We start from the raw sequence: 17,733 nt of genomic DNA on the forward strand, positions 1-17,733 counted from the left end.
TCCCCAAAAATCCCCAAAACCCCCAAATTTTCCCCAAATTTCTCCAAATTTCCCCCAAAAAATCCCCGAATTAACCCAAAAATCCCCCAAATTTCCCCCCAAAATCCCCAAAATTTCCCAAAACCCCCCAAAATTTCCCCAAATTTCCCCCAAAATTTCTCCAAATGTCCCAAATTTCCCTCAAAACCCCAAAATTTCCCCAAATAACCAAAATTTCCCCCCCAAATCCCCAAATTACCCCAAAAATCCCCCTGAAATCCCAAAATATCCCAAAAATTCCCCACAAATTCCCCCCCCAAAATCCCAAATTTTCCAAATTCCCAAAAAAAACCCAAATGTTCCCCAAAAATCCCCAAATTTCCCCCAAATTTCTCCTCTCACCATCTCGAGACCCCTCGGGCAGGATGTGATGAGGCCACGCCCCTTTTCCCTTTGACCACGCCCCCTTTCCATCTGGTCACGCCCCTTTTCTTTCAGGCCACGCCCCTCGACCCCAGGTAAGAAAATTTGGGGAAATTTTGGGGATTTTTGGGTAATTTGGGGCAATTTTGGTAAATTTTGGTTAAAAATCGGGGAAATTTGGGGAATTTTGGAGGATTTTGGGGATTTTTTGGGCAACTTTGGGGAAGTTTTGGAAATTCAGAGGGAAATCGGAGAATTTTGAGGAAAATTTGGGGGAAAATTTGGGGAAATTTTGAGAATTTGGGGGAAATTTTTGGTGAAATTTGAGGAATTTCGGGCAGATTTTGGGACTTCGGGTGAAATTCGTGGGATTTTGGGTAAAATTTTCACTATTTTGGACAAATTTTGGTGGTTTTTTTTCACGTCAATTTCGACTCCGACACTTCCGGGTTCCAAAGTGCTTTTTATTCGGTGACGTCACCGCCGGCCAATCCCCGCGGCGCAGGCGATGATTGACACCCCAACCGACCAATAGGAATCGCCACCGCCTCCCGACCAATAGAAACCGCTGAAAGGCGCGATGGGCGTTGATTGACACCAGCACCGACCAATAGGAATCGCCACCGCATCCCGACCAATAAAAACCGCTGAAGGGCGCCATGGGCGTTGATTGACAGCTCCTGCAGCCAATAGGAGACAGCGCGGTGCTTTCCAGCCAATCGGAGCCTCGGAGGGGCGTGGCGGGCGTTGATTGGCGGCTCCGGCGGCCAATGGGAGGGCGCGGCTCTACCCGGCGGCCACGGAGGCGGCGACAATCGCGACAAGGACCAGAATCGCGACAGAGGCACAGGCGGCCAGGGCCAGGCGCCGCTGCGGACCAGTAAAAACCAGTTTGGACCAGTATGAACCAGTATAAACCAGTATAAACCAATATAAACCAGTTTGGGACCAGTATAAACCAGTCCAGACCAGTTTAAACCATCCCAGTCCCTCCCAGTTTGTCCCAGTATAAACCAGTATAACCCAATCCCCTCCCAGTCCATCCCAGTACAAACCAGTATAACCCAGTCCCTCCCAGTTTCATCCCAATCCATCCCAGTCCCATCCCAGTTTGTCCCAGTCCCTCCCAGTATAACCCAGTTCCCCCCAGTGCCCTCCCAGTTCCCCCCAGTATAAACCAGTATCACCCAGTTTATCCCAGTTCCCACCAATCCCCTCCCAGTTCATCCCAGTTTATCCCCAGTCCCCTCCCAGTTTGTCCCGGCCCCCTCCCAGTATATCCCAGTCTATCCCAGTCTATCCCAGTATATCCCAGTCTATCCCAGTATATCCCAGTCTATCCCAGTCTATCCCAGTATATCCCAGTCTATCCCAGTATATCCCAGTCTATCCCAGTCCCTCCCAGTCTATCCCAGTCTATCCCAGTCTCCCCAGTTCACCTTCCTCCCCGCCCTCCGCCGTCTCTGGGCGTGGCCGAGTTGGCCCCGCCCCTTTTCCAGCCGCGCCCCCGAGTCCTGCAGGTGCCGCTCCACCCGGTCCAGGAGCTCCCCCTAAACCAGTATGGACCAGTATGGACCAGTATGGACCAGTATGGACCAGTATAGACCAGTATAGACCAGTATGGACCAGTATAAACATTTATATCCCTAAAATCTCCATTTTTTGTCCTAAAAAATCCAATTTTTTTTCTCCCAGTCCCTCCCAGTTCATCCCAGTTCATCCCAGTATAAACCAGTGTCAATTTTTAACCCTTAATTTCCCATTTTTAACCCTTAATGTGCCGGTTTTAACCCTTAATTTGCCGTTTTTAACCCTAAAATCGTCATTTTTTCACCAAAAAATCCCAATTTTTTGCTCCCAGTCCCTCCCAGTATAAACCAGTACAATTTTAACCCTTTAATTTCCCATTTTTAACCCTTTAATTGCCATTTTAACCCTTTAATTGCCATTTTTAACCCTAAAAATGCCGTTTTTTGACCTAAAATCATCGTTTTTTCACCTAAAAACTCTGAATTTTTTTCTCCCAGTCTCTCCCAGTCCCTCCCAGTTCATCCCAGTATAAACCAATGTCAATTTTAACCCTTAATTTCCCATTTTTAACCGTTAATTTGCCGGATTTTGCTCTAAAATCGCCGTTTTTTGACCTAAAATCGTCATTTTTTCACCTAAAAACTCTGAATTTTTTTCTCCCAGTCCCTCCCAGTATAAACCAGCCCATCCCAGTTTATCCCAATATCACTTTTAACCCTTAAAGCGCCGGTTTGAACCAGAAAAATTCCCATTTTTAACCCTTAATTTGCCGTTTTTTGACTTAAAATCGTCATTTTTTTCAGCTAAAAACTCCAAATTTTTTGCTCCCAGTCCCTCCCAGTATAAACCAGTCCAACCCCAGCACCATTTTAACCCTTTAATTGCCATTTTTAACCCTAAAAATGCCGGTTTTAACCCTAAAAATGCCGTTTTTTGACCTAAAATCGTCATTTTTTCACTTAAAAACTCCAAATTTTTTGCTCCCAGTATAAACCAGTATAACCCAGTACAAACCTGCGTCTCCACGGTGCCCCCCAGGAGCAGGAAGAGCTCCCGGAGCTCCCTCAGGCCCCTCTCCAGGCGCTGCAGGTCCCGCTGTCGTTCCCCCACCTCGTCCAGGGCCCCGCGGGCGGCTCGGGCCGAGAGGAGGAGCTGAAATGGGGAAAAATGGGGAAAAAATGGGAAATTTTGGGGAAAATTTGGGTCAGGGGTGTTGGAGGGGGAAAAAAAGGGGGTTGGGGAGAAAAAAAACAAAAAAAATTGGGTGAAAATTGAGAAAATTACGTCAAAAATTGACCCAAAATGGTCCAAAATTAATATAAAATTAACGCAAAAAAATCTCCAAAAAAATTTCATCAAAAATAATGAAGAAAAAATTAAAAATATCCTCAAAAAAATCCTCAAAAAATTCCTGAAAAAAATCTCCAAAAAATTCCCCAAAAATTCCTTAAAAAATTTAAAAAAAAAAAAAATCCCAAAAAAATCCCTCAAAAATCCCAAAAAAATTCCCCCAAAAAAATCCTCAAAAAATTCTCCCAAAATCCCCAAAAAATTCCTCCAAAAATTCCCCAAAAATCAAAATAAAAAATCTCCCAAATAATCCCAAAAAAATCCCCAAAAATCCCCCAAAAAATCCTCAAAAAATCCCCCAAAAAATCCCCAAAAAATCCCCAAAAAATCCCCAAAAAATCCTCCAAAAATCCTCCAAAAATCCTCAAAAAATCCCCCCAAAAATCCCAAAAAAATCCTTTAAAAATCCCCCTAAAAATCTCCCCAAAATTCTCAAAAAAATCCCCCAAAAAATCCCCAAAAAATTCCCCCAAATGGCCCATAATTATGCTAGAAATGGGGGAATTTGGGGAAATTTGGGGGAAATTTGGGGGAAATTTGGGGTTCGGGGTTGGAAAAATCAAGTTGGGTTTGATAAAAAGGGGATTTGGGGAAAAAATCCCCAAAAAATTTGGGTGAAAATTGAACCCAAAATGGCCCAAAATTGGTCCAAAATTGACAGAAAATTAACCCAAAAAAATCCCCCCCCCCCCAAAAAAAAAAAAATTCTCAAAAAATTTCCCAAAAAAATCCCCAAAAAATCCCCGAAAATCCGCAAAAAATCCCAAAAAATCCTCAAAAAAATCCTCAAAAAAATCCCAAAAAAATCCCAAAAAATCCCCCAAAAAATCCCCAAAAAATCCCCCAAAATTCCGCAAAAAAATCCCCCCAAAAACCCAAAAAAATCCCCCCCAAAATCCCTAAAAAATCCCCAAAAAATCTCTAAAAAATCCCCAAAAAGTCCTCAAAAAATCCCCAAAAAATCCCAAAAAAATCCTCAAAAAATCCCAAAAAAATCCTCAAAAAATCCCCAAAAAATCCCCCAAAAATCCCCAAAAATCCCCAAAAATCCCCAAAAAATCCCCCAAAAATCCCCAAAAAAATCCCCCATAAATCCCCAAAAAATCCTCAAAAAATCCCTGAAAAAACCCCCAAAAAATCCCTAAAAAATCCTCAAAAAATCCCCAAAAATCCTCAAAAATCAAAATAAAAAATCTCCCAAAAAATCCCAAAAAATCCCCAAAAGAATCCTCAAAATCTCCCAAAAAATCACCAAAAAATCCCCCAAAAAAATTCTCAAAAAATCCCCAAAAAATCCTCAAAAAATCCCTGAAAAAAACCCAAAAAAATCCCCAAAAAATCCTTAAAAATTCCTCAAAAAATCCCCAAAAAATCCCCTAAAAATCTTCAAAAAAAATCCCTAAAAAATACTAAAAAAATCCTTAAAAATCCTTAAAAATCCCTCAAAAAATCCCAAAAAAATCCCAAAAAATCCCCGAAAAATCCCAAATCCCCAAACTCCCCAAATTTCCCCAAACTCCCCATTTTTTGCCCCAAACTGACGTTGCTGACGAAGATCTTGCTCTGTCCCGTTTCCAGACGCCAAAAAAATCTCCAAAAAACCCTCAAAAAATCCCAAAAAAAATCCCCAAAAAATCCTCAAAAAATCCCCAAAAAATCCTCAAAAATCCCTAAAAAATCTCAAAAAAATCCTCAAAAAATCCCAAAAAAATCCCCAAAAAATCCCAAAAAAATCCCCCAAAAAATCACCAAAAAATCCCAAAAAATCACCAAAAAAATCCCCTAAAAATCTTCAAAAAATCCCTAAAAAATACTAAAAAAATCCTTAAAAATCCTTAAAAATCCACCAAAAAATCCCAAAAAAATCCCAAAAAATCCCCGAAAAATCCCAAATCCCCCAAACTCCCCAAATTTGCCCAAACTCCCCATTTTTCGCCCCAAACTGACGTTGCTGACGAAGATCTCGCTCTGTCCCGTCTCCAGCATCTGCTCCAGCTCCTCCTCCGACACCGGGGGGCTCCCGGCTGGGAAAATGGGAGAAAAAATATAAAAATTTAATTAAAATGGGAAAAATTAAATTAAATTTGAGAAAAGGGACGTGAAATAGGGAAAAAGAAAAAAAAAAAGGCCAAAAATCGCTGAAATTTCCTAAAAAATAACAATAAAAATTCCAAATTTCTTCCCAAAATTCCCCAAATTTGCCCCTCAAAAAAACCCAAAATTTCCTCAAAAAATCCCCAAAATATGTCAAAAAATCCCCAAAAAATCCCCCAAAAAATCCCCAAAAAATCCCTTAAAAATTCCCAAAAATCCCCAGAAAAAATCTCCAGAAAAAATCCCAAAAAATCCTTAAAAAATCCCCCAAAAATCCCCCCAAAAATCCTCAAAAAATTCTCAAAAAATTAAAAAAAATCCTCAAAAAATCCCAAAAAAATCCTCAAAAAATAAAAAAAAATCCCCAAAAAATCCCCCGAAAAAATCTCAAAAAAATCCCCAAAAAATCCTCCAAAAAATCCCAAAAAAATCCCCAAAAAAATCCCCAAAAAATCCCAAAAAAATCCCCCCAAAAAAATCCCCAAAAAATCCCAAAAAAATCCCAAAAAAAATCCCAAAAAAATCCCCAAAAAATCCCCAAAAAAATCCCCAAAAAATTCTCAAAAAATCTCTAAAAATCCCCCAAAAATCCCCATTTTTTTCTGGGACCTCCCAAACTCATTTAAACCCCTCCAAAATTAATTTTTTAACTTTAAAAAATTAAATTTTTCTCACCGATCTGGAGCTGCCGGCGGATCCTGTCGAGGCTCCGCTGTCGGTACCGACCCTGCGAGTCCTGGAGGCGCCCGGTGACCGCCCAGAGCTGCTGCGCCAGGAGCCCGTGCTGCGACCAGGAAACAAAATTTGAGGCATTTTTAGATCATTTTTGGGAGAAATTCCTAAGCAGATTTATTGGAGATTTTTTTGGGATTTTTTGGGATTTTTTTCAGATTTTTTTCAGATTTTTTTCAGATTTTTTTCAGATTTTTTGAGGATTTTTTGGGGATTTTTAAAGATTTTTTTAGGATTTTTTAAGGTTTTTTTAGGAATTTTTTTGATTTTTTTTCAGATTTTTTTCAGATTTTTTTTTTGAATTTTTTTAGGATTTTTTTTCAGATTTTTTTTCAATTTTTTTTCAGATTTTTTTGTTTATTTTTGGGGGATTTTTTGGGGATTTTTTGGGGATTTTTTGGGGATTTTTTTGGGACCGGTGACCCCCCAGAGCTGCTGCGCCAGGAGCCCGTGCTGGGGAAGGGGAAACATTGGCATTTTTAGGGCATTTTTAGGGCATTTTTTGGGGATTTTTTGGGGATTTTTTTGGGATTTTTTTGGATTTTTTTCAGATTTTTTTCAGATTTTTTTCAGATTTTTTGAGGATTTTTTCGGGATTTTTTCGGGATTTTTTAAGGATTTTTTGGGGATTTTTTGGGGATTTTTTGGGGATTTTTTTTAGGATTTTTTAAGGTTTTTTTAGGAATTTTTTTGATTTTTTTCAGATTTTTTTCAGATTTTTTTTTTTTTTAATTTTTTTAGGATTTTTTTTCAGATTTTTTTCAATTTTTTTCAGATTTTTTTGTTTATTTTTTGGGGATTTTTTGAGGATTTTTTTGGGATTTTTTTGGGATTTTTTTTTGATTTTTTTGGGATTTTTTGGGTATTTTTTGGGGAATTTTTGAGGATTTTTTGGGGATTTTTTAGGGATTTTTTTGGGATTTTTTTGGGATTTTTTTGGGGATTTTTTTGGGACCGGTGACCCCCCAGAGCTGCTGCACCAGGAGCCCGTGCTGGGGACGGGGGAAAATTGGGGATTTTGGGGGATTTTTTGGGGATTTTTTTGGGATTTTTTGGGGATTTTTTGAGGATTTTTTGGGGATTTTTTCGGATTTTTTTCAGATTTTTTTCAGATTTTTTTCAGATTTTTTGAGGATTTTTTCGGGATTTTTTCGGGATTTTTTAAGGATTTTTTGGGGATTTTTTCGGATTTTTTTTAGGATTTTTTAAGATTTTTTTAGGAATTTTTTTTATTTTTTTCAGATTTTTTTCAGATTTTTTTTTGAATTTTTTTTAGGATTTTTTTTCAGATTTTTTTCAATTTTTTTTCAGATTTTTTTGTTTATTTTTTTGGGATTTTTTAGGGATTTTTTGGTGCCCAAGTGACCGCCCAGAGCTGCTGCGCCAGGAGCCCGTGCTGGGAAAGGGGGAAAATTGGCATTTTTAGGGCATTTTTTAACCATTTTTGAGTGAAGTTCCTTAGCAGATTTTTTGGGATTTTTTGGGGATTTTTTGGCATTTTTTTCAGATTTTTTTTTTTTTGAATTTTTTTTTGATTTTTTGGGGATTTTTGGGGATTTTTTGGGGATTTTTTGGCATTTTTTTCAGATTTTTTTTTGAAATTTTTTTCAGATTTTTTGGGGATTTTTTGAGGATTTTTTGGGGATTTTTTGAGGATTTTTTGGGGATTTTTTTAGGATTTTTTTGGGATTTTTTTCAGATTTTTTTTCAGATTTTTTTTCAGATTTTTTTGGGTTTTTTTTTATTTTTTGGGATTTTTTGGGGATTTTTTGGGGATTTTTTTTTCAGATTTTTTCAAGATTTTTTTGGGGATTTTTTGGGGATTTTTTGGGGATTTTTTTCGGATTTTTTAGGGATTTTTTGGGGATTTTTTGAGGATTTTTTGAGGATTTTTTTGCGATTTTTTGGGGATTTTTTTCAGATTTTTTTTTTGGATTTTTTGAGGATTTTTTGGGGATTTTTTGGCCAAAATTCACCCAACAAAATCTCCCACAAAAATTATGAAAATTGACCCAAAAATAAAAATGGACCCAAAAAATCCATCAAAAATTCGCCCAAAAAATCTCAAAAAATCCCCCAAAAATCCTCAAAAAAATAAAAAAAAAATTCCTCAAAAAAAAAAAAAAATCCCCAAAAATATCCCCCCAAAAATTCCAAAAAAATTTCCCCCAAAAGTCCCCAAAAAAATCTCAAAAAAATCCCCCAAAAATCCCCAAAAATTCCCCCAAAAATCCCCAAAAAATCCCCAAAAAATCCTCAAAAAATCCCCAAAAAATCCCCAAAAAATCCCAAAAAATCCCCAAAAATCCCCAATTTTCCCCAAACCCCCAAAACCCCCAAAAATGCCCAAATTTGCCCAAATTCCCCCAAATTTCCCCACCTGGGTCCGTCTCACTCGGGCCTGGATGGAATTTCTGTTTTCGGTCTCTGGAGCCTCCAGAGCTGCGGGAAATAAAAATTTGGGTTAAAAAATATTAAATTTGGTTAAAAATACAAAATTTGGGGAAAAATTGGAGAAATTGGGAAAAAATTGGGGAAAAAAAGAGCAAAATTTGGGAAAAAAACACAAAAAAATTGGGAAAAAAATAAAAAATGGGGAAAAAATCCCAAAATTGGGGAAAAAACCAAAAAATTGGGGAAAAAAGCAAAAAAAAAATTGGGACAATCACAAAAAATTGGGGAAACAAACCCCCAAAATTTGGGAAAAAAAAAAACAAACCAAAAATAAAAGGGAAAAAAGCCAAAAAATGGGAAAAAAATCCAAAAAAATTGGAGAAAAAAAACCAAAAAATTGGGAAAAAAAACCCCCAAAAATTGGGAAAAAAAAAATCAAAAAAAGGGGAAAAAGAACAATAAAAATGGGGGAAAAAAATTCCAAAAATTGGAAAAAAAAAAAAAAACAACAAAAAACAACAAACAAACAAACAAACAAATTTGGGAAAATTGGGAAAAAATTGGGAAAAAAATGCCCAAAATTTGGGAAAAAAAAAAAAAGGGGAAAAAAATCCAAAAATTGGGAAAAAAACCCAAAAAATTGGGAAAAAACCCCCCCAAAATTTGGGGGAAAAAAACCGCAAAAAAATTGGGAAAAAAACCCCAAAAAATTGATTAAAAAAACCCAAAAAATTGAGAAAAAAAAAATTGGGAAAAAAAAAATTGGGAGAAAAAAAAAAAATTGGAAAAAAAAAAAAAAAAATTGGAAAAAAAACCCCACCCAAAATTGGAAAAAAAAGCCAAAAAAAAAGAGAAAATTGGGGTAAAAAAAATGGATCAAAACCCCCCAAAATTGGGTCAAAAAACCTCAAATTTGGGACAAAAAATTTGGGATTTTTGGGGTGGTTTTGGGTTATTTTTGGGGTATTTTTGGGGCATTTTTGGGGCGTTTTTGGGGTGTTTTTTGGGGTGTTTTTTGGGATATTTTTGGGGTATTTTTGGGGTGTTTTTGGGGTGTTTTTGGTCACCTTTGAGGCCCCTCTGGATGTTCCGGGTCAGTTCCTGAGTCTCGTCCCGGAGTCGCTGAAGGTCCTGCTGGAGCTCTGGGGGCAAAAACAACAAAATCAGAGCAAAATTCACCCAAAATTCACCCAAAATCTGCCTGAAATTGGCCCAAAATTCACCCAAAAATTCGCCCAAATTCACCAAAAAAATCTTCAAAAAATCCCCCAAAAATCCTCAAAAATTTTTTTTAAAAATTCCAAAAAATCCCTAAAAAATCCCCAAAAAATCCCCCCAAAAAATCTCAAAAAATCCTTTAAAAATCTTCAAGACATCCAAAAAAATCTGAAAAAAAATCACAAAAAAATGCAAAAAAAGTCCCCCCAAAAATCCCCCCAAAAAATCCACAAAAAATCTGAAAAAATCCCAAAAAAATCTTCAAAAAAATCCCCAAAAAATCCGAAAAAAATCTCCAAAAAAACCCCAAAAAATCCTCAAAAATCCCCAAAAAATCCACAAAAAATCCCTAAAAAAATCTGTAAAAAACCTGAAAAAAAATCCCAAAAAATCCCCAAAAAATCCCCAAAAAAATCCCCAAAAATCCCCAATTTTCCCCAATTTCCCCGCAGTCTCACCGTGTGAGGGGATGGGAGTCCCCAGCACGAGCTCCTGCAGCTGCTCCAGCTCCGCCACCTTCAGCCCCAGCGCCCGGAGATCCGCCCTGACAGCGCCCGCCTGTCGCGACATGTCGTGATATAAACGGGTTATATCGGGATATAAATGGGATGTTGTGATAGAGACAGTTTATATCACGATAGGAGGATTTTTCGGGGATTTTTAAAGGATTTTTGGGGGATTTTTGAGGGGATTTTTTGGGGATTTTTTGAGGATTTTTTGGGGATTTTTTGAGGATTTTTGGGGGATTTTTAAAGGATTTTTTGGGGGATTTTTTGGGGATTTTTTTTAGGATTTTTGGGAGATTTTTTTGAGGATTTTTTGAGGGATTTTTGGGGGATTTTGGGGATTTTTTGGGGATTTTTTGGGGATTTTTGGGGATTTTTTTTTGGATTTTTTGGGGGATATTTTGAGATTTTTTGGGGATTTTTGGGGGGGATTTTTGGGGATTTTTTGAGGATTTTTTGAGGATTTTTTTGGGATTTTTTGGAGATTTTTTGAGGATTTTTTTGGGATTTTTTGGGGATTTTTAAAGGACTTTTTTGGGATTTTTGGGAGATTTTTGGGGGGATTTTTGGGGGGATTTTTTCCGATTTTTTGGGGATTTTTTGAGGATTTTTTTGGGATTTTTGGGAAATTTTTTTGTGATTTTTGGGGGGATTTTTTGAGAATTTTTTTGAGATTTTTTTGGGGATTTTTTGAGATTTTTTTGGGGATTTTTGGGAGGATTTTTGGGGGATTTTTAAAGGATTTTTTGAGTATTTTTTTCGGATTTTTTAAAGATTTTTGGGGGATTTTTTGGGGGACTTTTGGGGATTTTTTTGGGGATTTTCTGGACAGACCCTTCATCTCGTGATATGACCCACCCAAACTGGATAATGAGATGCAAATGAGATTCAAATGAGCTGCAGCGAGGCCACACCCACCTGTTTCAGGGCGGGGCCCCCGGGGGGGCGGGGCCGGAGCCGCCCCTCCCCCCCCTCCGAGTCCGACTCCGAGTCCGAGCCCTGGGGGGAATTTGGGTCAAAATCTCAATTTTTGGTGAAATTTTGAAGCTTTTGGGGGTTTTTTTCTCCCATTTTTTGCTTCTTTTGGGCTCCCAGATCCCAATTTTTGGGATTTATTTTTTTTCTCATTTTTTGGGCTCCTCAATCCCGATTTTTTTTTTTCTTTTCCCCATTTTTTGCCTCTTTTCCCCTCATTTTCGGCCTTTCCCCTCCATTTTTGTCTCCCCGATCCCGATTTTTGCCTTTTTTCCCCCCAATTTTCGTGTTTTTTCCCTAATTTTTGAGTCTCCTCAATCCCCATTTCCGCCTTTTTTCCCCCAATTTTCCCCCTTTTTCCCCCGTTTTTCGCCATCCCCGCCCCCAATTTCCGCCCCTTTCCCCCATTTTTTGTGTCCCCGGTCCCGATTTTGGGGGTTTTTTTCCCGATTTTGGGTTTTTTTCCCCATTTTTGGGGCTCGCCTGGCGCAGTTCCCGGGTCCGGTCCCTCATGGCGGCCACCGGAAGTGATGCCGGAACCACAGAGACGAACCGGAAGTCCTCCAACACCATAGAGAAGCAGGAAGTTCACTAAAACTACAGCAGAGTACCGGAAGTCCGCCATTTTTGTAGTCCAACCGGAAATTTGCTAAAAACTACAGCAGAGTACCGGAAGTCCGCCATTTTGAGAGTTTAACCGGAAATTCACTAAAAACTACAGCGGAGTACCGGAAGTCCGCCATTTTTGTAGTCCAACCGGAAATTTGCTAAAAACTACAGCGGAGTACCGGAAGTCCGCCATTTTTGTAGTCCAACCGGAAGTTTGATAAAAACTACAGCGTTAAACCGGAAGTTCGCCATTTTTGTAGTCCAACCGGAAGTTTGCTAAAAACTACAGCGGAGTACCGGAAGTCCGCCATTTTAAGCTAGTAAATCCGGAAGTTCACTAAAAATACAGAGAAAAACCGGAAGTCCTCCAAGAACGCTCCAAAAAACCATCGAGACGAACCGGAAGCTGCAGAAAAAAGCCTTGAGATGAGGCGGGCGCTGATTGGTTGGGAATGGAGGGAGGGGGCGTGGCCTGGGCGGCGGCACTTCCGGGTGGTGGCGGGAGCGGCGCGGGGGCGCCAGGGGGCGGTAACGGCCCAGGGGGAGAAACTGGGGACACTGGGAGGGACTGGGAGGGAACTGGGAGGGGTTTGAGGGGTAACTGGGGGGACTGGGATGAACTGGGATGGACTGGGAGGGATTTAGGGGGGTCTTGGACTAACTGGGATGGACTGGGGGGGAACTGGGAGTTACTGGGAGCCCCAAGGAGGGAACTGGTGTAACTGGGAGGGACTGGGATGGACTGGGAGCCACTGGGAATTACTGGGAGGGACTGGGAGGGGATTGGGGAAACTGGGATGAACTGGGAGAGAACTGGGAGCTGCTGGGAGGGACTGAGAGGGAATTGGGGGGGGACTGGAGTAACTGGGAGGGAACTGGGACAGACTGGGACAAACTGGGAGATAATGGGAGGGCACTGGGAGGGGTTTGGGGGGTCCTGGGGTAACTGGGAGGGAACTGGGATGGACTGGGAGGGACTGGGAGCCCCTGAGGGGATTTTTTGGGGCCATTTTTGGGGGATTTTTGGGACTATTTGGGGGGATTTTTGGGGTCTCACCTGAGCACATTTGGGCCATTTTTTGCGAATATTTTTTGTCATTTCTGGGGCATTTTTGGGTCCTTTTTGGGTCCTTTCAGGAGGATTTTTGGGGCCATTTTTGAGGGCCTCACCTGAGCAAATTTTGGGGGATTTTTGGGGCCATTTCAGGAGAATTATTGGGGCCAATTTTGGGGATTTTTTTGGGTCAATTTTGTGGCTTTTTGGGGGATTTTGGGGGGATTTTGGGGCCATTTTGGGGGGATTTTTGACGCCATTTTGGGGGACTTTAGGGGTCTCACCTGAACAAATTTTGGACCTTTTTTTGAGTATTTTTTTACCATTTCTGGGGAGATTTTTTGGGATTTTTTGGGGCCATTTTAGGGATTTTTTTTAACCCTTTCAACACAATCTCGTCCTCTCACCTGTCCAGGTGCGATGTCGGAGCCCGGCCCCGCCCCCGAGGACCCCCCGGGTGCCCCCCCAGGTGGGTCCCTGGCCCTGCTCGGGGCTCGAGCCCTCGACGTCACCTTCGAGGTGGGCGACGAGTACGAGATCATCGAGACCATCGGCACCGGCGCCTACGGCGTGGTCAGCTCGGCCAGGAGGAGAGATACAGGTGAGGGACACCTGGGACAGGTGAGGGACACCTGGGGACACCTGGGACACACCTGGGACACACCTGGGGACACCTGGACACAACTGGGGACACACCTGGAGACACCTGGGGAATGGTGAGACACCTGGGGACACCTGGACACAACTGGGGACACACCTGGGACACACCTGGGGACACACCTGGACACACCTGGGGACACCTGGGACACACCTGGGGACACACCTGGGGACACACCTGGACACACCTGGGACCCCATTTTTGGGACACACCTGGGACCCATTTTTTGGGCCTCACCTGAACAACTTAAACCCCATTTTTGGGGCTCACCTGGGCACACCTGAGACCCATTTTTGGCCACACCTGTGACCTTATTTTCACCCCACCTCCCACCCCACCCCCTGACCTGTGACCCCGCCCCCCTCACCTGTAACCCCGCCCCCTGACCTGTGACCCCGCCCCCCAGGCCAACAGGTGGCCATCAAGAAGATCCCCAACGCCTTCGACGTGGTCACCAACGCCAAGCGGACGCTGCGGGAGCTGAAGATCCTCAAGCACTTCAAGCACGACAACATCATCGGCATCAAGGACATCCTGCGGCCCGCCGGGCCCTACGGCGAGTTCCGCTCCGTGTGCGTCGGCGACGCGGGGACACGGCGGGGTTGGGTTGGGTTGGGTTGGGTTGGGTTTGATGAGTTGGGTTTGGTTGAGTTTGTTGAGTTGAGTTGAGTTTGTTGAGTTGAGTTTATTGGGTTGGATTGGGTTGAGTTGAGTTGGGTTGAGTTGGGTTGAGTTTGTTGAGTCCAATTGGGTTGAGTTGGGTTAAGTTGGGTTGAGTTGGCTGAGTTGGGTTGGGTTCCACTGGGTTGACTTGGGTTCCTCAAAATCGACTTGAATTGACTTGACTTCCCTCAACCCCGCCCACCTCCCCATGACCCCACCCACCTCTCCATGACCCCACCCCCTCGACCCCACCCACCCCACAACCCCACCCTTGACCCCACCCACCCCCAGCTACGTCGTGCTGGACCTGATGGAGAGCGACCTCCACCAGATCATCCACTCCTCCCAACCGCTGACCCTGGAGCACGTCCGCTACTTCCTCTACCAACTCCTGCGCGGCCTCAAGTACATCCACTCGGCCAACGTCCTCCACCGCGACCTCAAGCCCAGCAACCTCCTGGTCAACGAGAACTGCGAGCTCAAGATCGGCGATTTCGGCATGGCCCGCGGCCTGGGCGCCGACCCGCGCCAGACCAAGGCGTTCCTCACCGAGTACGTCGCCACCCGTTGGTACCGCGCGCCAGAGCTTCTCTTGTCGCTCCACCGTTACACCCGCGCCATCGACATGTGGTCGGTCGGTTGCATCTTCGCCGAAATGTTGGGTCGGCGTCAACTTTTTCCCGGTCGGAATTACGTCCACCAGCTCCAGCTCATCATGGCGGTGCTGGGCACGCCCCCCGCCGGCGTCATGGCGGCCATCGGCGCCGAACGCGTCAGGGCGTACGTCCAGAGTTTGCCGCCGCGGCCGCCGGTGCCGTGGGAGAGTCTTTTTGGCGACGCCGAACCGGCGGCGTTGGCGCTGTTGGGGAGGATGTTGAGATTCGATCCCCGGGAGAGGGTGGGCGTGGCCGAGGCCTTGCGACACCCGTTTCTGGCGAAATATCACGACCCGGAAGACGAGCCCGAGTGCGTCCCGGCCTTCGATTTCTCCTTCGACCGCCAAGCGTTGACCAAAGAGGAGATCAAGGCGGCCATCGTGGCGGAAATTGCCGATTTCCACGCGCGGCGCGACGGGATCCGGCGGCAGATCGCGCCGGCGCCGGCGGCGGCCGCCGGGGGCGTGGTCTCGGTGGTGGTGGGCGGGGCCAATCAGGTCAACGTGGGTGAGGTCAAGGGTGGTGACGTCATCGGGGTCAATAACCTCAATAAGGTCAATATGGCCGACGTCAATATGGCCGACGTCAACTTGGCCAACAATGTCAACTTGGTCAACAAAGTCAACGTGGTCAACGAGGTCAACAAAGTCAACTTGGCCAACCTCAACATGGCCAACCTCAACAAGGTCAACGCGGCCAACGGCGGCGTCAACGCGGCCAACAAGGTCAACCAAACCAAGATGGCCGACGCCGTCAACGGCCCGTCATGGCCGCCCTGCCCCGACGTGGACATGCCCAGCCCTGGCCCCGCCCCCATCGCCGACTGCCCGATGGAGTCGCCGCGGGGCGCGGTGAAGGCGGAGCCGGGGGCGGCGCCCAGGAGGGACGGCGCCATCTCCGACGACACCAAGGCGGCGCTGAAGGCGGCGCTGCTCAAGTCGGCCATGAGGAACAAGAGTAAAGGTTTAAAGGGGAGGGGTCAAAGGTCGGGGTTGGGTTGGGTTGAGTTGACTTGAGTTGGGTTGAGTTGAGTTGGGTTGGTTGAGTTGGGTTGAGTTGGGTTGGTCATGGTTGGGTTGAGTTGAGTTGGGTTGAGTTGAGTTGGGTTGGATTGGGTTGAGTTTGGTTGAGTTGAATTGGGTTGGTCATGATTGAGTTGGGTTGAGTTGGTTTAGTTGGGTTGGGTTGACCCATCATTGGTTGACTTGACTTGACTTTGGTCGAGTCGACCCGTGATTGGTCGACTTGACTCACCTTGACCCCTGATTGGTTCCCCCACCCCCCAGACCCGCCCTGCGCCGCCCCCGAGGCCCCCGAAGGCCGCAAACCGGTGACGGCGGCCGAGCGCCAACGGGAGCGGGAGGAGAAGCGCCGGCGCCGCCAGGAACGCGCCAAGGAGCGCGAGAAGAAGCAGCGGGAGCGCGAACGCCGCGAGCCGCGCCCGCGGGGGGAGGGGCTCCACGGCCTCGTCCTCACCGACGACGACCGGCACCTCCTGGAGCGCTGGACCAAGATGGCCGACGGACAGCGCCGGCCACGCCCTTCAGCTCAAGCCCCGCCCCCTTGCCCGGCTGCTCCGCCCCCAGCCCCGCCCACCAGCCAATCATGGCCCGGTCCTGAGGTGTGGGCGGAGCCTCCGGCGCCTCCCGGCGACGCCGACGTGGCCACGGTGACGCAACAACTACAAAAATCACAGGTGAGTTGGAAAAAAAATGGGCGTGGCCTATCGAAGTGGGCGTGGTCAGGTGGGTGGGTGTTGTGGTGGTGGCCACACCCTCATTTTCATGGCCACGCCCCCAGGTGGAGGACCCGCTGCCCCCCGTGTTCCCGGTGACGCCCAAGGGCAGCGGGGCCGGTTACGGCGTCGGCTTCGACCTGGAGGAGTTTCTGAGCCAATCGTTGGACATGGTGGGGGAGCCCAAGGACAGGTGGGTTGGGTTGGGTTGAGTTGGGTTGGGTTGGGTTGAGTTGGGTTGGGTTGGGTTGGGTTGAGTTGGGTTTATTGGGTTGGGCCAAGTTGGGTTGACTTGGGTTGACTTGGGTTGGTCAAAGTTGGGTTGATCAAAGTTGGGTTGAGTTGGGTTGAGTTGAGTTTTGTTGGGTTGGGTTGGTTGAGTTGGGTTGAGTTGGTTTTGATTGGTTGAGTTGAGTTGGGTTGTTTGAGTTGAGTTGGGTTGGGTTGAGTTGAGTTTCCTCGACCTCCCCTGACCTTGGCCACCCCTTCCATCGCAGCCAGGCCGACTCGGCGCCGCTCTCGGCGTCGCTCTTGGCCGATTGGTTGGAGGTTCACCGGCTCAGCCCCGCGGCCCTCGAGAGCCTCCAGCGCGACCTCCAGTTGGGTTCTCCGATGGACGACCTCCCCGAGCCCTGACCACGCCCCTTTTCCCTTTGGCCACGCCCCTTTTCCCCTTTGGCCACGCCCCCTTTGTATTAAAATTCGTATTAAAAAAAACTCTCCACGTTTGTTGGTGGTTTTTTCTCGGGCGCCATCTTGGATTTGGGGGGGTTGAGAATTGACCACGCCCATTAAAATTTATATTAAAATTTATATTAACATTTATATTAATTAAAATTTATATTAATTAAAATTTATATTATTTAAAATTCATACGGATTAAAATTTTCCCGCCCCTTTTTGGGCGCCATCTTGGATTTTGGATGATGAGAATTGACCACGCCCATTAAAATTTATATTAAAAGATACATTAAAATTAATATTAAAAATTATATTAAAATTTATATTTAAAAAACATCCATTTTCCCGCCTTTTTTTGGGCGCCATCTTGGATTTTTGATTATGAAGACCACGCCCATTAAAATTTATATTAAATAAAATTTATATTAATTAAAATTTTCCCGCCTTTTTTTGGGCACCATCTTGGATTTTGGATG

The 17,733-nt window shown here is 44.5% G+C and overlaps 2 protein-coding genes across 2 annotated transcripts; one reads left to right on the forward strand and one right to left on the reverse strand.

The window, feature by feature from the left end:
• Positions 1-1,052: 1,052 nt before the first annotated feature.
• LOC310921994 (syntaxin-4-like) lies at positions 1,053-11,944 on the reverse strand (the record flags this gene model as incomplete). The annotated part of the gene is made up of 10 exons (XM_083882261.1): positions 1,053-1,272; positions 1,842-1,952; positions 2,947-3,084; positions 5,230-5,306; positions 6,052-6,160; positions 8,489-8,550; positions 9,570-9,644; positions 10,179-10,278; positions 11,145-11,248; positions 11,872-11,944. The coding sequence occupies 10 exons, from the start codon at positions 11,942-11,944 to the stop codon at positions 1,189-1,191; spliced, it is 933 nt and encodes a 310-aa protein (XP_083738387.1). The 3' UTR covers positions 1,053-1,188.
• MAPK7 (mitogen-activated protein kinase 7) lies at positions 11,242-17,293 on the forward strand. Its single transcript, XM_083882266.1, has 7 exons — positions 11,242-12,338; positions 13,280-13,465; positions 13,929-14,094; positions 14,477-15,804; positions 16,128-16,537; positions 16,642-16,769; positions 17,074-17,293. Exons 1-7 carry the CDS (start codon positions 12,263-12,265, stop codon positions 17,210-17,212), a joined length of 2,433 nt encoding a protein of 810 aa, XP_083738392.1. The 5' UTR covers positions 11,242-12,262; the 3' UTR covers positions 17,213-17,293.
• Positions 17,294-17,733: the final 440 nt, after the last annotated feature.

Source organism: Zosterops lateralis (assembly GCF_965231275.1).
Source record: "Zosterops lateralis genome assembly, chromosome: 39".
Taxonomy (NCBI): domain Eukaryota; kingdom Metazoa; phylum Chordata; class Aves; order Passeriformes; family Zosteropidae; genus Zosterops; species Zosterops lateralis.

Coding starts and splice junctions, on each gene's coding strand:
- MAPK7 (XM_083882266.1), top strand. CDS start 12,263: ATGGAGGGAGGGGGCGTGGCCTGGGCGGCGGCACTTCCGGGTGGTGGC. Junction 12,339..13,279: donor CGCGGGGGCGCCAGGGGGCG/GTAACGGCCCAG, acceptor TCACCTGTCCAG/GTGCGATGTCGGAGCCCGGC. Junction 15,805..16,127: donor CATGAGGAACAAGAGTAAAG/GTTTAAAGGGGA, acceptor CCCACCCCCCAG/ACCCGCCCTGCGCCGCCCCC.